Raw genomic sequence first — 19195 nt, forward strand, 5'->3', positions numbered from 1 at the left:
TTAGAGATCTGCACACTTTTCACTACCAATCTGATGATTGGATTCTGAGTCTGAGGGGGTGGACAGTCCAGAAAGCAACTGATTTCTGAGTGCATGGGGTGGTCCTATGTTGAGCCCTGTGTTTCATTTCCGGAGTGGAGCTGCATGGCCCCACCTGTCGGCCTGCAGGAGTACTGCTTAAGATTTTTTGGATCCAGTCTGATGCCTGGGGGAATATTCTAAAGGTGAGGAATCTGCTGTTCCAAGTTTCTACCAGAAATAGCATTACTGTAGCTAAATTCATTGTTAATTGCCTGACAAAAATGCATACCAAATTATCATGACATCCATCTCATAGATAAACACAGTCTATAATACACTGACAGACCAAATATCAATTAGACATGTTTGTTGAATTTCTCCCAGTTTATTTGTGGGGAAATTTCTACAATTCCGCCACGATCACACCACAGATTCCCGACCCCAACCACCTACAATGCATCTTGCTCAACACCCGATCGGTCCACAGACACGCCATTGACCTATGGAATCTACTAGACACCATCTCTCCGGACATCGCCTTCCTAACAGAAACATGGATGAACGCCTCCTCCGCCCCAGACATAACCATTGCCATCCCAGAAAATTATAAGATCATACGCAAGGACCGTACCGGCCACACAGGAGGAGGAATCGCTATCGTCCACAAGAAATCCATCCACATCTCAACCAGCTCTGACGTCAATCTCGCCAACTCTGAACACCTTCACTTCCAGATCCACACCGACCCCAATACCACACTCAGAGGCACCCTCCTTTACAGACCACCAGGACCCCGCGCACAATTTAGTGAGGACATCACGGACTTCATCACTCCACACGCGCTCCCCTCCAAAGATTACATCCTTCTGGGAGACCTCAATTTTCACCTTGAAAATAACAACGACCGCAACTCCACCGCCCTTTTGGACAACCTCGCCAACCTCGGACTTAAACAACTGGTCACTTCCCCCACCCACATCGCAGGTCACACTCTCGACCCTATCTTCACCTCCAGCAACCATGTCTCCTTCAGCCACACTACGGCTCTCCTCTGGACTGACCACAGCTGCGTTCACTTTACCTACAACAAGCCCAAACCCAACAACCACCCCCAACCAACTCTGCAAAGAAACTGGAACAAAATCACCATCGACCAGATCTCCTCATCGCTTCTTCTAAACCCCCCAGCCCACTCCTCAAACCCCGACCAAGCCGCCAACAACCTCACCCTATGGTTATCCAACAGCGCCGACATCCTAGCACCACTGAAAAAACGACAAAGCAAATCTGGCAGCAAGAAGACCTCATGGTTCAACGAAGATCTTAAGAAATCCAAGAAACTCTGCCGCTCCCTTGAGAAGGCCTGGAAAAAAGACCCAACCACCAATACCAAGGACGCCTTCAAAAACGCCACCCGCATACACCACCAACTGATCCGAAAGGCCAAGAAAACCGCCTTCAAGGACCGACTAGATAACAACGCCCACAACAGCAAGGAACTTTTCAACATCGTCAAGGAATTTACCAATCCCTCGGCCAACTCTAACGACATCACCCCTTCTCAAGCCCTCTGCGACTCCCTAGCTTCATTCTTCCACAACAAAATTGCAGACATCCACAACAGCTTCGACGACCAACCCGGAGACCAACCCACCCAACCATCTGCTGGACCTTCACCCCCCTCGAACATCCTTAATGACTGGAACCCAATCTCCACTGAGGACACCATCCGCCTGATGAACTCCATCCACTCAGGATCCCCCACAGACCCATGCCCTCACTACATCTTCAACAAAGCAGACTCCATCATAGCAGCGCACCTCCGAGACGTCATCAACTGCTCCTTCAACTCCGCCACCTTCCCGGAAAGCTGGAAACACGCTGAACTCAGCGCCCTTCTGAAAAAACCCACAGCAGACCCCACCGAACTCAAAAATTACCACCCCATCTCGCTCCTTCCATTCCCGGCCAAAGTCATCGAGAAAGCCGTCAACAACCAGCTCGCCGCCTTCCTCGAAGCCAACAAATCCCTCGACTCCTCACAGTCCGGCTTCTGAGCAAAACACAGCACTGAGACCGCCCTCATCGCAGCAACAGACGACATTCGAACTCTACTGGACAATGGAGACACAGTCGCCCTCATCCTCCTCGACCTCTCCGCAGCCTTCGACAGTCTGCCATAGCACCCTTCTACAGCGCCTCAGAAACATCGGAATCCAAGGAAAAGCACTAGAATGGATCACCTCGTTCCTCACCGGAAGAACCCAGAGAGTCCGCCTTCCACCATTCAAGTCAGAGTCCACTGAAGTCATTTGCGGCGTACCACAAGGATCTTCACTCAGCCCCACCCTTTTCAACGTATACATGAGCCCCCTCGCGGCCATCGCCCGCCAACACAACCTTAACATCATCTCCTACGCGGATGACACTCAACTGATCCTATCACTCACCAATGACCCTAGAACCGCCAAAACTAACCTACACGAAGGTATGAAAGAAGTAGCCGAATGGATGAAACACAGCCGTCTGAAACTGAACTCAGATAAAACAGAAGTCCTCATCTTAGGTACCTCCCCCTCCGCATGGGACGACTCTTGGTGGCCAGAAGCCCTTGGAAAAGCACCCATCCCGACAGACCACGCACGGAACCTGGGCGTCATCCTGGATTCCTCACTTTCAATGAACATACAAGTCAACGCCGTCTCCTCATCCTGCTTCAACATTCTTCGCATGCTCAAAAAAACATTTCGTTGGATCCCCACCGAAACTAGGAAAACGGTCACCCACGCTCTGGTCACGAGCCGACTGGACTATGGAAACACCCTCTACGCCGGTACTACCGCTAAACTCCAGAAAAAACTCCAACGAATCCAGAACGCTTCAGCCAGGCTCATATTAGACATCCCGCGCAACAATCACATCTCTGGTCACCTGAAAGACCTCCACTGGCTTCCCGTCAATAAGAGAATCACTTTCCGGCTCCTAACCCACGCACACAAGGCACTCTACGAAACCGGACCAGAATGCCTCAACGCAAGACTGTCCTTCTACACCCCCTCACGCCAGCTACGATCATCCAACCAAGCCCTGGCCACTGTACCTCGCATCAACAAAACCACCATGGGAGGTAGATCCTTTTCCTACCTGGCAGCTAAAACATGGAACTCACTTCCCACTCACCTTCGCCTCACTCAGAACCACCTAGCATTCAGAAAGGAACTTAAAACATGGATATTTGACCAGTAATTCCCCATCCCTCTTCAAGCGCCTTGAGACCCTCTGGGTATGTAGCGCGCTATATAAATTTTCTGACTTGACTTGACTGGACTATTTTAGTTGTAACGTGGATGCAAACCTGCTTTGCAGCTGTTTATAAATTATGCATGTGTCTTGAAAACCCCCCTCTTATATGGCAGTCACACTCTGATGGATTTCCCTGGCCTCCAGGGATCTTGTCTGTTGAGAAAAGGTAAAAACAGGTATTTCCCACCCCTTGTTCTTGATTATGTGTACACGAATGCCATGGTGTTTAGAATCAGACGGACCTTTCAGGCAAGGTCTTATTCTTGTTGGGCAGTGACGAGAGACCCTGCCTGAACCCCAAGAATTAGTGCACACACATTTGGCATTATGATTAGTGTTTATTATGTACTAGTATGAATTAGGATTCTAACCAAAATAATAGATAACTCAACTGTCAGAAGTATTATCAAAGTAAACAAATAAAGACCGTAAATGTTTCTCATTATGCATCACTAACTGATTAGCCCACAGCGTCATCCCTGCCTTGTAGCAGTATATTATTGTGTCTGTTGGTGAGTCAAGTATTGTATTGTATTTTATTTAATTTATATAGTGCTTACTACCCCAGACGAGGCGTCAAAGAGCTTTTTCGGCGAGTAGCACTCTACTCCGGAAACCCATAAAGGATTAGTGTTGAATTAGTATAGTGAACTATGAAAGTAATTTGGATAGGTTAGTCAGTTATTTGGATTCAGAAGAATAGCGGAAGGATAGAAGAGGGAAAGAGGTTTGCATTTATATAGCGCTTGCTACCCTGAGTAGTGTCCCTGTGTACCGGAATCATTAATGCAAGTTGCTTTCGGAATCCTCTGTTGGAAGCATATGAGCTGCAGATCTCACACTAAGCATTAGATCGCCACCTGGTGTTGGGCTTGGATGATTGCATGTTGTTGTCATTTTGGAAGAAGTCTTTGTAGTCACGAGATGGGGGACTCCTCCCTTGGACAATAGTGCTCATGGGCATTGACTCCATCCTTAGATTGTTTTTTTCCGCCAGGGGGTTCGGATGTAACTTTTCCGCTCCGGTTTGAAATCTACTTTTCCAGTAGTTCGACGCGTAAAAACTTTACCAAACAACTTTCAATATCAATAACTATCGACTCGACCTCAACGCATCGATTACGGTCGTTGACGCGGGCCGTTGGGCTTATCCACGCCGCGAGGCCTACAACTCATGGAAAGGATGCCGTTCAAGAGATGCTCCGAGTGTGGAGCAAAATTTCCACACAGTGACTATCACGAGGTGTGTAACCTGTGCTTTTCGACAAAACACGACAAGTCGAGCTGTACATCTTGTGCATCCTTTTGATCCAAGAAGACCATTCGAGATCGGAGGGCCCGTCGACACGATATGCAGAGATTGGCTCCGGAACCGGTGGATATCTTTTACGAAGGTCCATGCGTCCCAGAGGAAGATTCTGATTATCTCCAAATCGTATCTGAGGCAGACGACTCCGATGACTCCATACCTTCGGGTCAACGCGTGAGTATTACTGCCCCTGCCCCAGCACCAACACCTAAATCGAAGGCAAAGGTCAAAACTCCGCCTTTGGGGCCCAGTTGTGACCGAAAGACTGCTTCGAAAGCCCGGCTCCGAAGAAAATATTAAAGCCTTCCAGTAGCTCGGGACCTAGCAAACTGCACGTGCCCATACCACCAGCTCCCTCGGCACCGAAACCGAAAGAAGTCCAGGTTCCGAAACACACTCTGAAACCGTCGACTCCTAAAGACAAGACGGCTCCGAAAACAAGGAAGCCTGTTTCCGACGCTTCCAAGCCGACCAAAACAGCTTCCAGCCCGAAATCTTCAGTGCCGAAACCCACAAAGCCAGCTACCGATGCTTCCAAGCCCACTAAATAGGCCTTTACTCCAAAGCCAATATCTTTGGTGCCGACAACTATGCCAAAGGACTCTATACCGGCTCCTAAGGCTAAAGACAAGCTACAACCTTGCCAGGAACCGAAAAAATTGACGCCGAAAGTGTTTCCTCAAGTAGAGGAGCTTTTTCAGCCTGATCCTTTGCAAAAAAGGATCTACATTGATCCACAAACAGGACATGTCTCTACTATGCCACACAGAAAGAGGAAATTAGATACAGCACCTACACCTCCATTGCCTGTTAAGAAGGATTCTGCCACATCACCTATGCACCCTTCTTCTCCTGTACCCTCTCCTTCACCTCCTCTTCCTTCAAGCCTTTCACTTCAAAATTCTCCTCATTCTTCACCTCCACATACACCACCTCAGAATGATGAAGAGTATAACCTAGGGGAAGGGGCAGACCCAGATGAGCCTTTTCCCTACCCAAGTGATACACCAGACTGGGAGTGTCCAAACCCACAGGATGTACCAGATATCCCAGATCCACACCCATACCCATCCAAACCATCTCCACCAGAAGATAATATAGGTTTTGGACGCTTACTCAATAGGGCTGCCATCTATCATAATGTCACAATGCACTCAGATCTACATCGACAAAATGAAAAATCGAATTCACTATGTTCCTATATATGCTTGGAGCAACTGCATACATGTACCTGCGGAATTTACACTAAGACTATATGAATGAAGTTGTATGCTATTACTGCTCACAAAACTATGCTAATAAACAGATTTAAAAAAAAAAAAAACAATGCACTCAGATGAGGCAGAAGAAATTTTTTTGCTAGATACTTTTGAAAACTCCCAAAAGTCCGTTCAAAATACTACCTATGATTAGAGGGGTCATTAAGCATGCCCCAGTAGTGTTTAAAGATCCTTTATGAGCTAGGATCATAAATCCAAGAACAGAGAAAAAGTACAGACCTGGTCCTGGGGATCCTGCCTACATTAAGGGACAGCTACCCTTAGACTCTCTAGTCGTTTCAAATGCCAGAAAACGAGCAAACTCACAGACATCAGGTGAAGCACCACCTCCTGATAAGGAGTCAAAAATAATAGACGATTCAGGCAAGAAATTAGCTGCTCAAGCTAGCAATACATGGCGCATAGCTAACACACAAGCCCTCCTCGCAAGATACAACAGGGCTCACTATGAGCAGTTAGAAGCACTTTTACAACATCTACCTGATCAATATAAAGCACAGGCAAATGATCTTATACAAGAAGGTAAGCTAATCTCAAATGCCTCAATCAAGTGCGCACTGGTTGTAGCAGACACAGCATCTAGAGCAATAAACACTAGTGTCCTACTTAGACGACATGCATGGCTACGCATTTCAGGATTTAAGCAGGAAGTGCAAACATCCATCTTATATCAGCCATTCAACCAACAACAATTGTTCGGTCCAGAGGTAGACACAGCGCTTGAAAAAATGAAGAAAGACACTGATATAGCCAAATCTATGGGAGCTCTGCAGTCCACCCAAGCACGAGGCTCTACAGAGGAGGCTCCAAACAAGCTGGAGCAGACAATTCAGCTTCCTTTAAAACCCACACACAAACATCCTCCAATAGAGGATATTTTAGAGGATGCTATAGCGGCAACAACAACAAGTCAAGAGGTCGAGGAAATAACAATAATCAAACCTCTCCCAGCACAATACAGTGACTTCCTTCTGCTTCCCCAACAGCATTCCACTCCTGTGGGGGGCAGACTAACACAGTTCCTACTTGTCTGGAGTTCCTACTGCCTAGAACTTAGCTACCCCTCCACATATACCCCCCAGACAGCGTCCAATGTCTACAGAACATCTAACGCTGCTCAAACAAGAGGTTCTATCATTGCTTCTAAAAAACGCAATAGAAATAGTTACATTACAATATCAGGGAACAGGGGTTTACTCACTGTATTTCCGAATACCCAAGAAGGACAGGACACTAAGACCAATTCTTGACCTCAGGCCCCTCAATCTATATATACACACTCAGATCATTTTCATATGATCACTTTACAAGTGCTCCCATTGTTGCAACTATTCGATTTCCTTACTACACTAGATCTCAAAGACGCCTACTTCCACATTCCCATACATCCTTCTCACAGGAAGTATCTAAGGTTTGTGCTAGAAGGACAACACTATCAGTTCAAAGTCCTTCCATTCGGAGTCACAATTGCACCAAGAGTGTTTACAAAGTGCCTAGCAGTAGCAGCAGCACATCTCAGAAGACAACACATCCATGTCTTCCCATATCGAGACGATAGGCTTATAAAAGCCAAGTCGTTCAATCAGTGTGCCCAACACACATTACAAACGATTCAAACATTGCACAACTTGGGATTCACAAACAACTACACCAAGTCACATCTTCAGTCCTCTCATGTACATCAATACCTAGGGGCTACAATAAACACAGCTACAGCTCTAGCTTATCCCAGTCCAGCCAGGATACAGAACTTCCAAGCCTTAGTCACAAAGTTTCAAATACAACACTCTCTCCCAGCCAGAGTGTTCATGCAACTAATAGACATGATGACATCATGCATTTTTATTGTTCCATATGCAAGACTGCAAATGCACCCATTGCAAGAATGTCTATCACATCAGTGGAACCAGGCTCAAGGACAACTTACAGACCTGGTGTTGGTAGACGGCCGCACACATCACTCTGCAGTGGTGGAACACCAAAAACTTGTCCAGGGAGCGGCAGTTCCTCAAGCTTGTTCCACAAATAGTACTTACAGCAGATGCATCCCTAACGGGATGGGGAGCCCATCTCCTACACCATACAACTCAAGGGAAATGGACCACCTAACAAAAATGCTCCCCATCAATCACCTAGAGCTGCTAGCAATATTCCTAGTACTCAAGTCCTTCCAAGTACATGTACAGTACAGAACAAGACTGTCCTGGTCCGGATGTGCAACATGACAGCCATGTACTATATTCAAAAGCAGGGGGGGGACACACTCTCCAACTGTCCCAGCTCGCACAGAACATTTGGAGATGGGCCATTCCACAAAAGATATATCTGCTAGCAGAACACCTTCCAGGTGTTCACAATCAGATAGCAGATTTGTTAAGTTGGCACACAACAGATTCACGAATGGGAACTACATCAGAAAGTTCTTCTACCATTCTTTCACAAGTGGGGTCATCCAGACATAGATCTGTTCGCCACACAAGAAAATGCAAAAAGCCCAACCTTCGCCGCCAGGTTTCCACACCCGTTATCCAAGGGCAATGAGATATGGATGAACTGGTCTGGCAGATTTGCGTACGCTTTTCCGCCACTCCCACTAATACCACTAGTAGTACGCAAGTTAAGACAACAGTCTCTCCAGATATTCCTAGTAGCTTCCACATGGGCACGACAACCGTGGTTCACAACTCTGCTAGAACTCTCAATAGTTCCACACCAAAGACTGTGTCTGACACCATCCATGCTAACGCAGAACCATGGAGACATCAGACATCCAGATCCAAATCAACTGAATCTAGCGATCTGGCTCCTGAAGTCTTAGAGTTTAGTTACCTTAACCTACCACCAGAATGTAAGAATATCATTAAGGAAGCCAGAAGACCTACTACTAGAGCCTGCTATGGAGCAAAATGGAAAAGATTTGCGATTTACTGCAACAATAATCAAATTGATCCACTGGATGCTTCTATCCAAAATATTGTCTGCTACCTTCTACACTTACAAAGATGTAGTCTAGCATATTCATCTATAAGACTTCATCTTGCAGCCATTGCTGCGTACCTACAAAATAGACAACATCTGTCATTATTTAGGGTACCTGCAATTAAAGCATTTATGGAAGCATTTATGGAAGGATTAAAAAGAATCATTCCTCCTCGGTTGCCACCCTCTCCAGTGTGGAACCTAAACATTGTACTTACCAGGCTCATGGGACCCCCTTTTGAGCCTTTACACAAATGTGAACTGCAATTCCTCACATGGAAAACAGCTTTCTTTATTACTATTACCTCTCTCAGGAGAGTAAGTGAAATTCAGGCTTTCACTATACAAGAACCATTTTTACAACTACACCGTAACAACGTGGTCCTAAGAACAAATCCAAAATTCCTTCCTAAAGTCATTACTCCATTTCATCTAAACCAATCAGTAGAGTTTCCAGTGTTTTTTCAAAACCCAGACTCTGTAGCAGAAAGAGCTCTACACACCCTAGACGTAAAAAGAGCCCTCTTTTTACTGAAGCCAATTGTTTTAGCAAGGTCATGCTGGAAACTGCAGCAGATGAAAAAAGAAGGAAGTAATGAGGTAGAAACCCCCCATTTAGCTCTAACAGCAGATCATAATGTATCTGAAAGAAACAGGTTAGTATTAGATTCCTTACCTTAGAATATCCCCAGGCGTCAGTCTGGATCCGGAAACTTTTGCGTAGCAGTACCCCTGCGCGTCGGTAGGCGTCGTCTGCAGGCGTCCCCTGCGGCTCCGCGTCGTCGGCGTCGTGCGCCGTGATGACGTCGCTGGAGTATATAGACGCCGCCTCCGCGCGCTGACGTCAGTTCTTCTTTTTTCCGCGCCAGTTAGCGCAGATCCGAAGAGCAGTACTCCGGTCTTTTGACCAAGTTTTTTGTTAACTGATTGATCTTTACGGTGCCGGTAGGATGCCCGGTTTCAAGAGTTGTGACGAGTGCGACCGCATGATGTCGGTCACCGACCACCATCGACTCTGCCTCCGGTGTCTGGGCGCGGACCACGACGTGGAGTCCTGCGTCGACTGTCGGGCCTTGACTGGAAAAGCTAGGCGGGAGCGGTCCCGCAAGCTTCTCGAACTCCGGTTGTCGGCCCCGCGTCGAGAGCGGTCCCGGTCCGGTCGGAGGTCGAGGGAGCGGTCGAGGGAGCGGTCGCGGAGCCGCCATGGGCGCTCCGGGAGTCGCCACCATTCCTCCGGCTCGTCAGGTAAGCACAAGAAGTCGGGGCGTCGCCATCGCACCCCCGACTCCCCCCGACGCCCGCGTGCTGCGGCCGGGGGCTCGGGTGACCCCACCCCCGCGGTCCCGCATGGGTCGCCGACGCCGTCTGCCCCACACCTGTCGGTCCCTGGGGAAGGCGCGTCGCGTGAGGAGATCGAGGCCTTCCTCATTGCTATGAGGGCGAGGTCTTCTCCGGCGGGGCCTTCGGCGCCTGCGGGCCCGTCGGTCCCGTCTGGGGGCCCGAGCGGTTCGGGTGCTCCTGCCCCGGCGCCGCCGGTGGCTCCGGCCCCGGCGCCGCTGGTTCCCTCTGGTTCGTCGCCGGCTGGTCTCCCGGCCTCTCCGGCGTCGGTTCCTGTGGGCCAGCCCATGGTACCGCCCCCGCGTGGTGCAGCGACTCCGCCGTCGGCTCCGGCCGGCGTCGGGTCCCCGGCACCGACGCCGCGCGGCGCCACCCCCCTTTCCTCCCCGACTCCGGACTCGGAGCCGGACCGGCGTCGGCCGACGCCGGACCCGACGCCGATGGGGCCTGTTGACCCCGATGTCTATATCGTCGACCCAGAATATGGGTATGACGAGGAGGAGTATGGTGAGGGTTGGGAGGGGTCTGAGGACCCTCTATCCCGTGCCTGCCAGTACGATGTGGACTGGGTAGGTGATCTGGGTGATGCCAGTGGCCTGGACGAGTCGCCCAACCCTGGGTTTGTCTCTCCGTCCCCTGTGGCGTCCGAGGCGGGTGCTGCCTATTCGGTGGTCCTGATGAGGGCTGCCAAGGCCTTACACCTTGAGCTCCCCGTCGCGAAGGTCAAACCGAATATCCTGACGGAAGTTTTTAAACCGCAGTCATGCCCCCAGGAGCCTCTGCTGCCGTTTAATGAGGCCCTGACGGATGTCCTTCTGGGCACCTGGTCCAGGCCCGCCTCTGGTGCGCCGGTTGACCGGAACGTTGCCAGGCGTCACCGTCCCTGCGCGGACGACCCTGCCTTCCTGTCCACCCATCCCTCCCCGGAGAGTCTGGTGATCCAGGCCTCCACTTCGCAGTCCGCATTTCCGTCGGCTCCGCCCGACCGGGAATCAAAGAGGTACGACCAATTCGGAAAGAAAGTGTTTTCCTCTTTGAGTGCTGGGCTGCGGTCTTGTAACACCGCGTGCCTCTTGGGCCGCTACACCCACTCCCTGTGGGATACGGTCGAGGAGTGTTTGCCGCAATGCCCCCAGGAAGTGCGGGACAAGCTCACCCGGGCCTTTGTTGAAGGCCGGGATGCGGCGCGGTACTCGATCCGTTGTGGTCTGGACACCACGGACTCACTGGGACGGGCCATGTCCACTACGGTGGCGATTCGTCGCCATGCCTGGCTGAGATCTGCCAACTTCTCACCAGACGTCCAAAATACGCTTATGGACATGCCATTTGATGGCAGTCGCCTATTTGGTGACAAAGCGGACCACGCGCTGGAGCGCTTCAAGGACTCCAGGGTCACGGCCAAGTCCTTGGGTCTCTCGACCCAGACCCAGCGCCAGCAGACGGGTTCGTTTCGGCCCTTTCGTGGCCAAGGGAGAGGAGGTCCCACACGTGCTGCCAGCCACGCGGCGCAGAGCGCTCCCCAGCGCGGTGGCGCCCGTGGTTTCCGCCGTGGTGGCGGTAGAGGCCAGCGTCGTGGTCAGTCCACGCCTCCCTCCGCTGCGGCATCCAAGCCTTCCTAGTCCGAGCTTTCGGGCTCACGTGACGCCAGTGGGTGGCAGGGTTCGCCATCACCACTCCCGCTGGCGCGCGATAACATCGGACAGGTGGGTGCTGCAGCTTGTCCGAAGGGGCTATGCCCTCCCCTTCGAGTCCACTCCTCCAGCCATGCCACCGCAGAACCACCGTGTGTCGGGGGACCACTTGACACTTCTGCAGGAGGAAGTTACGGCCCTCTTGGCCAAGGGGGCCATCGAGCGCGTTCCTGGGCCAGAAGTAGGGTGTGGTTGCTACTCCCACTACTTTCTGGTACCCAAGAAGGACAAGGGAGGCCTGCGTCCTATCTTGGATCTACGGAACGTCAACGGCTTCCTCCGGAAGGAGAAGTTCAAGATGTTGACTTTGGCTCAGGTCTTGGCTGCTCTAGACCCACAAGACTGGATGGTAGCGTTGGACTTGCAGGATGCGTACTTTCACATCCCCGTCCTGCCGGCCCACCGGCGTTACCTGCGGTTCACGGTAGGCCACGAGCATTTTCAGTTTATCGTGCTCCCATTCGGCCTTACCAGCGCCCCACGGGTGTTCACGAAAGTGATGGCGGTGGTCGCAGCTCATCTGCGCCGGTTAGGGGTTTCAGTCTTCCCCTACCTCGACGACTGGCTGTTGAAGGCGGGCTCGCCCCAGACAGTCGTCCACCACCTTCAGATGACGGCAGACCTCCTGCACGAGTTGGGGTTTTCCATCAATGTGCCGAAATCACACCTGTGTCCCTCTCAAAAGCTCCTTTTCATCGGAGCGGTTCTCGACTCGGCGCAGTTTCGGGTTTATCCCCCGGAACGGCGGGTCCGGGATATTCAGGCTCTGATTCCCATCTTTCAGCCGTTATCCCGGGTTTCGGTCAGGTTGACGCTGCGGCTTCTGGGGCTGATGGCCTCCTGCATCCTTCTGGTGCATCACGCCAGATGGCGGATGCGGGCTCTGCAGTGGGACCTGAAGTTTCAGTGGGCCCAGCATCAGGGCAACCTATCCGACCATGTCCTGATCTCGGAGGGCACTGCGAGACAGTTGCAGTGGTGGCTTACAGACCGCGATTGGGTCAGGGGCAGATCCCTCTCCCTTCCCCAGCCGGAGCACGTGGTTGTGACGGACGCGTCCCTCCAAGGCTGGGGTGGCCACTTGGGAGAGGCGGAGATCAGAGGCCTCTGGTCTCCGGCGGAGTCCCGGCTCCATATCAACATGTTGGAGCTGCGGGCGATTCGCCTGGCACTGAAGGCATTCCTCCCCTTTGTCAACGGGAGTGTAGTGCAGGTGTTCACGGACAACACCACCGCCATGTGGTACTGCAACAAACAGGGCGGTGTGGGGTCGTGGACCCTTTGCCAAGAGGCTCTGCGCCTCTGGCAATGGCTGGAACGTCAGGGCGTGACTCTGACGGTTCAACACCTGGCAGGTTCTCTGAACGCCAGGGCGGACGAACTCAGCCGTCGGTGCTCGGTGGATCACGAATGGCGTCTGAACTCGGATGTGGCGAGAGGCCTCTTTCAGCAATGGGGAGAGCCTTGGTTAGATCTATTCGCCACAGAAGAGAACGCGCAATGTCATCAGTTCTGCGCGTTGGAGTTTCCAAGACGGCACTCGCTCGGCGACGCCTTTCGGCGCGAGTGGAGTTGCGGTCTGTTGTACGCCTTTCCGCCTATACCACTTCTGCCCAGAGTGCTGAAGAAGATCAGGCGCGACCGGGCCCAAGTTATCCTTGTGGCTCCGGACTGGGCTCGAAGGTACTGGTATCCCGAGCTACTCAGCATGACAGTCGGTCCCTCGATCCGCCTGCCCCTTCCGGAGGACCTTCTGTCGCAGCAGCAGGGGACGGTCCTCCACCCGAACCTGTCCAGTCTCCACCTCCATGCGTGGAGATTGAGCGGCGACAGTTGAGGCCATTTGACTTGCCTCCTGAAGTCTGTGATGTCATTCTGGCAGCCAGGCGTCCCTCCACAAAGTCGGTATACGCCTGCCGGTGGAACAGATTTGTGGCATGGTGCACAGCAAAGGCTGTGGATCCCCTTTCTGCCCCTCTATCTGAGGTTCTCCTCTTCCTCCTTTCCCTTGCCCAGCAGGGCTCTGCTCTGGGCACTATCAAGGGCTATCTTTCTGCCCTTTCCGCCTTCTTGAGGCTACCTGATCAGCCATCTTTGTTCAAGTCCCCTATTGTGTTAAGATTCTTAAAGGGCATCACGCACATGTATCCTCCAGCTCCGTTCGTGATGCCTCAGTGGGACTTGAACCTGGTTTTGACTTTCCTGATGTGCGCTCCCTTTGAGCCCCTTCATTCCTGTCCTCTCCGTCTTCTCACCTTAAAGACGGCCTTCCTGGTAGCCATCACCTCTGCCAGGAGAGTGAGTGAGCTCCAGGCTCTTTCTGTTCAACCTCCTTTCTTGTCTGTTCATCCTGATAAGGTGGTTCTTCGGACCAGACCTTCTTTCCTGCCCAAGGTAGTCTCTGCTTTTCACATTGGGCAGTCCATCACCTTGCCCTCCTTCTTCCCGCCTCCGCATCCTTCAAAGGATGAAGAGCGGCTCCATCGTCTGGACCCAAAACGTGCGCTTTCATTCTATATGGATCGCACACGCCAGTTCCGGGTGGATGACCAACTGTTTGTTGGCTACGTGGGTGAGAAGAAGGGAAGGGCGGTACAGAAACGGACCATCTCTCGGTGGGTCGTCCTGTGCATCAAAGCATGCTACTCTTTGGCTCGGAAGGAGCCTCCTGTTGGGCTGAGGGCCCATTCCACTCGGGCCACGGCGGCTACTACTGCCCTGGGCCGGGGAGTCCCTTTGCAGGACATTTGCCAGGCGGCCACGTGGGCCTCGCTGCACACCTTTGCGAGGCACTACTGCCTGGACAGTCAAGTCCGGAGGGATGGCTTCTTTGGCCGTTCGGTCCTCCAGGACTTTCTGGTGTAGGTTGTATTGGTTCGCAGACCCACCACCGGGGTTGGTATTGCTGGGGTATCTATTCTAAGGTAAGGAATCTAATACTAACCTGTTTCTTTCAGATGAACAAGTTACTTACCTTCGGTAACGATATATCTGTAAGAAACAGTAGTTAGTATTAGATTCCTTACCGCCCCGCCCATCCTCCCCGTTCTGCGAACTGATACCTAGGGTTAGGGACATCCCTTTCAGGGCCCTAGTTTCAAATGGCACCAGTGTTGGTTCTCACATGGCTCTGCGTGTTCTGGCGCGGAAAAGCTGTGTGCAAAGAACTGACGTCAGCGCGCGGAGGCGGCGTCTATATACTCCAGCGACGTCATCACGGCGCACGACGCCGACGACGCGGAGCCGCAGGGGACGCCTGCAGACGACGCCTACCGACGCGCAGGGGTACTGCTACGCAAAAGTTTCCGGATCCAGACTGACGCCTGGGGATATTCTAAGGTAAGGAATCTAATACTAACTACTGTTTCTTACAGATATATCGTTACCGAAGGTAAGTAACTTGTTCATCGGATGACACGTGGCAATTTTACACTCAGAAAATAAACGTTCTACTTGCTTTCAAGAATAAATAAGAAAGCTACATTACCACTTTATTCTGAGCCTGGTGCTGTGTGAGCATTCTCAAATGTGCAAACACAGGCCCGCTTGACATTTATTAAGGCTTCTAATATATTTTAACACTGCCGTAACACATAAAGGAGGCTTCTGCATGCCTTGCAAGGAACTTACACAACTGCCAGCCCCTTTACGGGCTGTCAACACAAACATTCTTAAATGTGTACTACTTGTCTGTGTGTAAAATTAGGGAAACTCTACTTCTTTTGATGTTTGACTGAAAGTTATTTTTAAACTTTTACTAATGATGCAAAATTGTGTGGTCCTGGTCAAATGTTTATGGTATGTTCCTAAGTCATTATGTTAAAAACCTTCCATGTCTTTTAAGACAAATCCTGCATCCTGGCTCTTTTATTCCCAAGCCATGTAATGACAGAAGCGGAAACACGTGCTCATATTTGTTAATTTGGAGCTTTGCATGCCAAGTATTGTGTATTTAAACAGCAATCTCCGCTGTCTTTTCTTCTGTGCTCGTGGGCTCGATCATTCTCGCAGATCAGTGGTTCTGTACTGAAGGGCATGATGCTCTTTGTTTCATTACTTTTAATCTCTTCCCAGTCATTGGGTTGGTCTGCTACAACATCAATATTGAGGGTTGAAGCAATCTGTGAAGTGCCACAGGCTGTTTGCTGTAGTTGAGCCACATTCCTCCTTCTCTGTGTCTTTTTAGGTTACCACACATAAGAGCATGCCTCAGTTTTGTGTGTGAGGAATATAAAAATGTAATGGGTGGAATGTTTGGATAAATCTCAGTATCTCAGCCACTTGTAGTTATTCTGGGCAACATTCTGTTGCATTTTGTTTTGTCTTTCTTTGATAAGACAGCCATTGACCGCCCTTAATGGAAGAGAGTCTTTGGTATTTTTCTTTCGGATAGAAAGTCTTCTGCTTGGCTCCAGCAAGTCACTGGAATGTTGATCTAGTTTATTTGATTACTACGTCAGTGAACATGAAGAATCGTCAAGTATGCCTGCTGAGAAAGGGGGACAAATGGTGCCTGAGAACCTGCAATACGTTTTTAAGAGGAAAGATATAGAATCCATCAGAACAACTGCTGACAAACATTTACACAATTTTCTTTGATGACCTTTTAGCCTTCTTTTAGAGCCATACTGAGCCACTGGGGCAATGGGACCACCAAAATGTAAAGGTCTTTATTTTGGAAAATGATTAATGGTGCCTGTTGAAAGAATTTAGGATTTTCTGATATCGGCTTCAAAAGAGCCAGTTATCTTGTTCTCAAATACTAGGTAAAGCTCTAGGTGATTTCATCTTTCATTCTAACATATCCACAGAACTTCCTCTAAATTAGCAGTCAGTTAGGTTTTCAAGCTTCCTTGGTTGAAAAATGTAAATGAATGTGGATGTTTTCAAAGTGATAGATTTTTCTGATGGATACTCCTAACCACTGTACTCTACGCCACTGCAGTCTACAACACTCTACCCTACGCCACTCTACACATCTACACTCTTCCCTGCACCACTCTACCCAGAACCACACCACTCTACGCCATTTCACTCTACTCTGAAACAATCTACTCTCCGTCACTGCACTCTACCCCACTGCAGTCTCTACTCTGCACCATGCTACTCAATGCCCCTGCACAAGGCCAGTCTACTCTACGTCACTGCACTCTACACCAATGAACTCTACACCCCTTAAATCAAAAACAATCCACTCCACAACAATCTACTCAGTACCACTATACTTTGTCAGTTCTCTGTAAGCCACTCTCCGACACTCCACTCTGACATTACACTCTACGATACTCCACTCTATGATGCTCATTAAACTCTACTCTCAGACACTCTACTACACTCTATGCCACTGACTCTACAATACTGTACTCCATTCGGTCACTCTACAACAATACTCCACTGTACTCAACTCCCTCTATGCCTTTCCGTTCCACTTTACTCCACTCTGCGCCACATTACTCCAACCCTCCACTCTACACTACTTGACTCTACAACTCTCTACTCCACTCTGCCATTCCACTCTCCTACACTTCTGCCGCTCTACGAAAGTCCAATCCGCTCTTTTCCACTACAGAACACGCTACGCAACACCCTCTATTCCACTCCACTCTGCTGTACATCAGTCCACAACACTCTAAGCCACTACACTCTACACCATTCTACGCCATTCTATAACCCTACACTCCACTTTGACACTCCCCTCTGCCATGCTAAACAGCAGCAACTATGGTGTACAACATGGGTAAAACATATTGGCAAAGCATAGGCAAGATCTATTGGCTTTGCCGATGCTTGTTTTATGTGACTTCTCTAGCTTCAAGATGTTTTTTGTGCCTGGTGTTGGGCTGCTGTTTTCCCCAACCAGTTGTGATGCCAGAAAGCAAGAGCTTGGAGTACTGAAGTCATTTGTAGTTAAGTTTTTCTCTTCCCTGCAATCCCATTACTAAATTGCTACACACTGAGTAATTCCTATCCAGTTTGACATGTATAGCAGCAGGAATAGAAGCCAAAGTGGTAAATTCATTGCAAAATTAGCCAATAGAACCATCACTGTTGAAGTCAGAAGCAGAATATTGCTTGAGTTTTAACCAGCCTTATTTCCCTCCCTCCACCTGTCTTTGCCTGGTGATTCAACAGGAAACATCTATTGGACGGACCAAGGCTTTGACGTAATTGAAGTGGCTCGACTGAATGGCTCCTTCCGTTATGTGGTTATTTCGCAGGGTCTGGACAAGCCTCGTGCCATCACAGTGCATCCAGAGAAGGGGTAAAGAGCGTTCCACATCACTCCTTTCAGTGAATTCCATACCGTCCTACGTCTTTTTCTCATGCCATCATGTTATTTTCTTGTAACATGCATGTTTCACTCATTTTGCATGCATGCTTTTTTCATCCCTTAGGCATCCTGCTTCCACCATGTGTATTTGTTCCTTCCTTAAAACTGGTCTTTTCTTCCACATTTTCAGTATCTATCCATATTCTGCTCTTTCCTACCACACATCTCCTTTCCTTCTACGACAACACCTGTTTCCCTCTGCTACGCACCAGTGTTTCTTCTACCATACATCTCTTTTAGGACCACACCGTCTTTCTACCCTATACCTCTTTTCCTACCCAGGATGACTGTTCTCTTAGGCACCACTTTATCTTTTCCAGTATAGTACTGTTGCTTTTCTAATAAAACCAGTTGTGTTCTCTCCTGTGCAGTTTACATTACCTAGGTGGTACTTGTTTATTTTTCCTTTCACAATCAGTTTTATTATTCTGCCTTGCACATTTTGCCCCTCACAGACCGTTCTCTGTTCTCAAGCCCTTATCGTCCCACAACAATCCCCACCTCCCTTCCATCTGCCAAAGATGGTTTATTTGCTTCTGTGCAGGTTCGTGTGCCCCATTGGAACAAGTCTACTTTTTTCATGGCTGCCTTTCCATGCTTCCCTGTCCCACTCTTTTTCTAACCGTAGTCAGATGTTATCCTTATTCTCTGTGCCCTTTCCTGACTGCTGCTCTTTTGCTTCTTCCAGTTCCCTAGTGGCAGCTTCTCCTTGTGTATGTAATGAAAATGGCCATGTTTGAAAAATGGCCCATGTATGAGAATGTCTTGTGGGAGTGCTGTGTATGTCATAGAGATGCCCAGCAACCACAGACTCTGTGCTTTGGCTTCTAGAACCCCGGGGGCTGCAGCAAAAGTCCTGTCTAGCTGAGATGGGGCTCTGTAGATGGGGGTCCTGTTTAATGGACTTGCTCATTCTTTCTTCTCTGTTTGACATGCCATT

At 49.8% G+C, this 19195-nt stretch overlaps 1 protein-coding gene across 1 annotated transcript in view; it reads left to right on the forward strand.

Annotated features, from left to right (window-relative positions):
* LRP1 (LDL receptor related protein 1) overlaps positions 1 to 19195 on the forward strand; it is a 1472234-nt gene that overhangs the window by 602853 nt on the left and 850186 nt on the right. Inside the window, 1 exon segment of the mRNA XM_078688974.1 lies at positions 18057 to 18186. Coding sequence (XP_078545100.1) covers positions 18057 to 18186 — 130 coding nt within the window.

The sequence above is a fragment of the Lissotriton helveticus genome, chromosome 1_1 (assembly GCF_964261635.1).
Source record: "Lissotriton helveticus chromosome 1_1, aLisHel1.1, whole genome shotgun sequence".
Classification (NCBI taxonomy): Eukaryota; Metazoa; Chordata; class Amphibia; order Caudata; family Salamandridae; genus Lissotriton; species Lissotriton helveticus.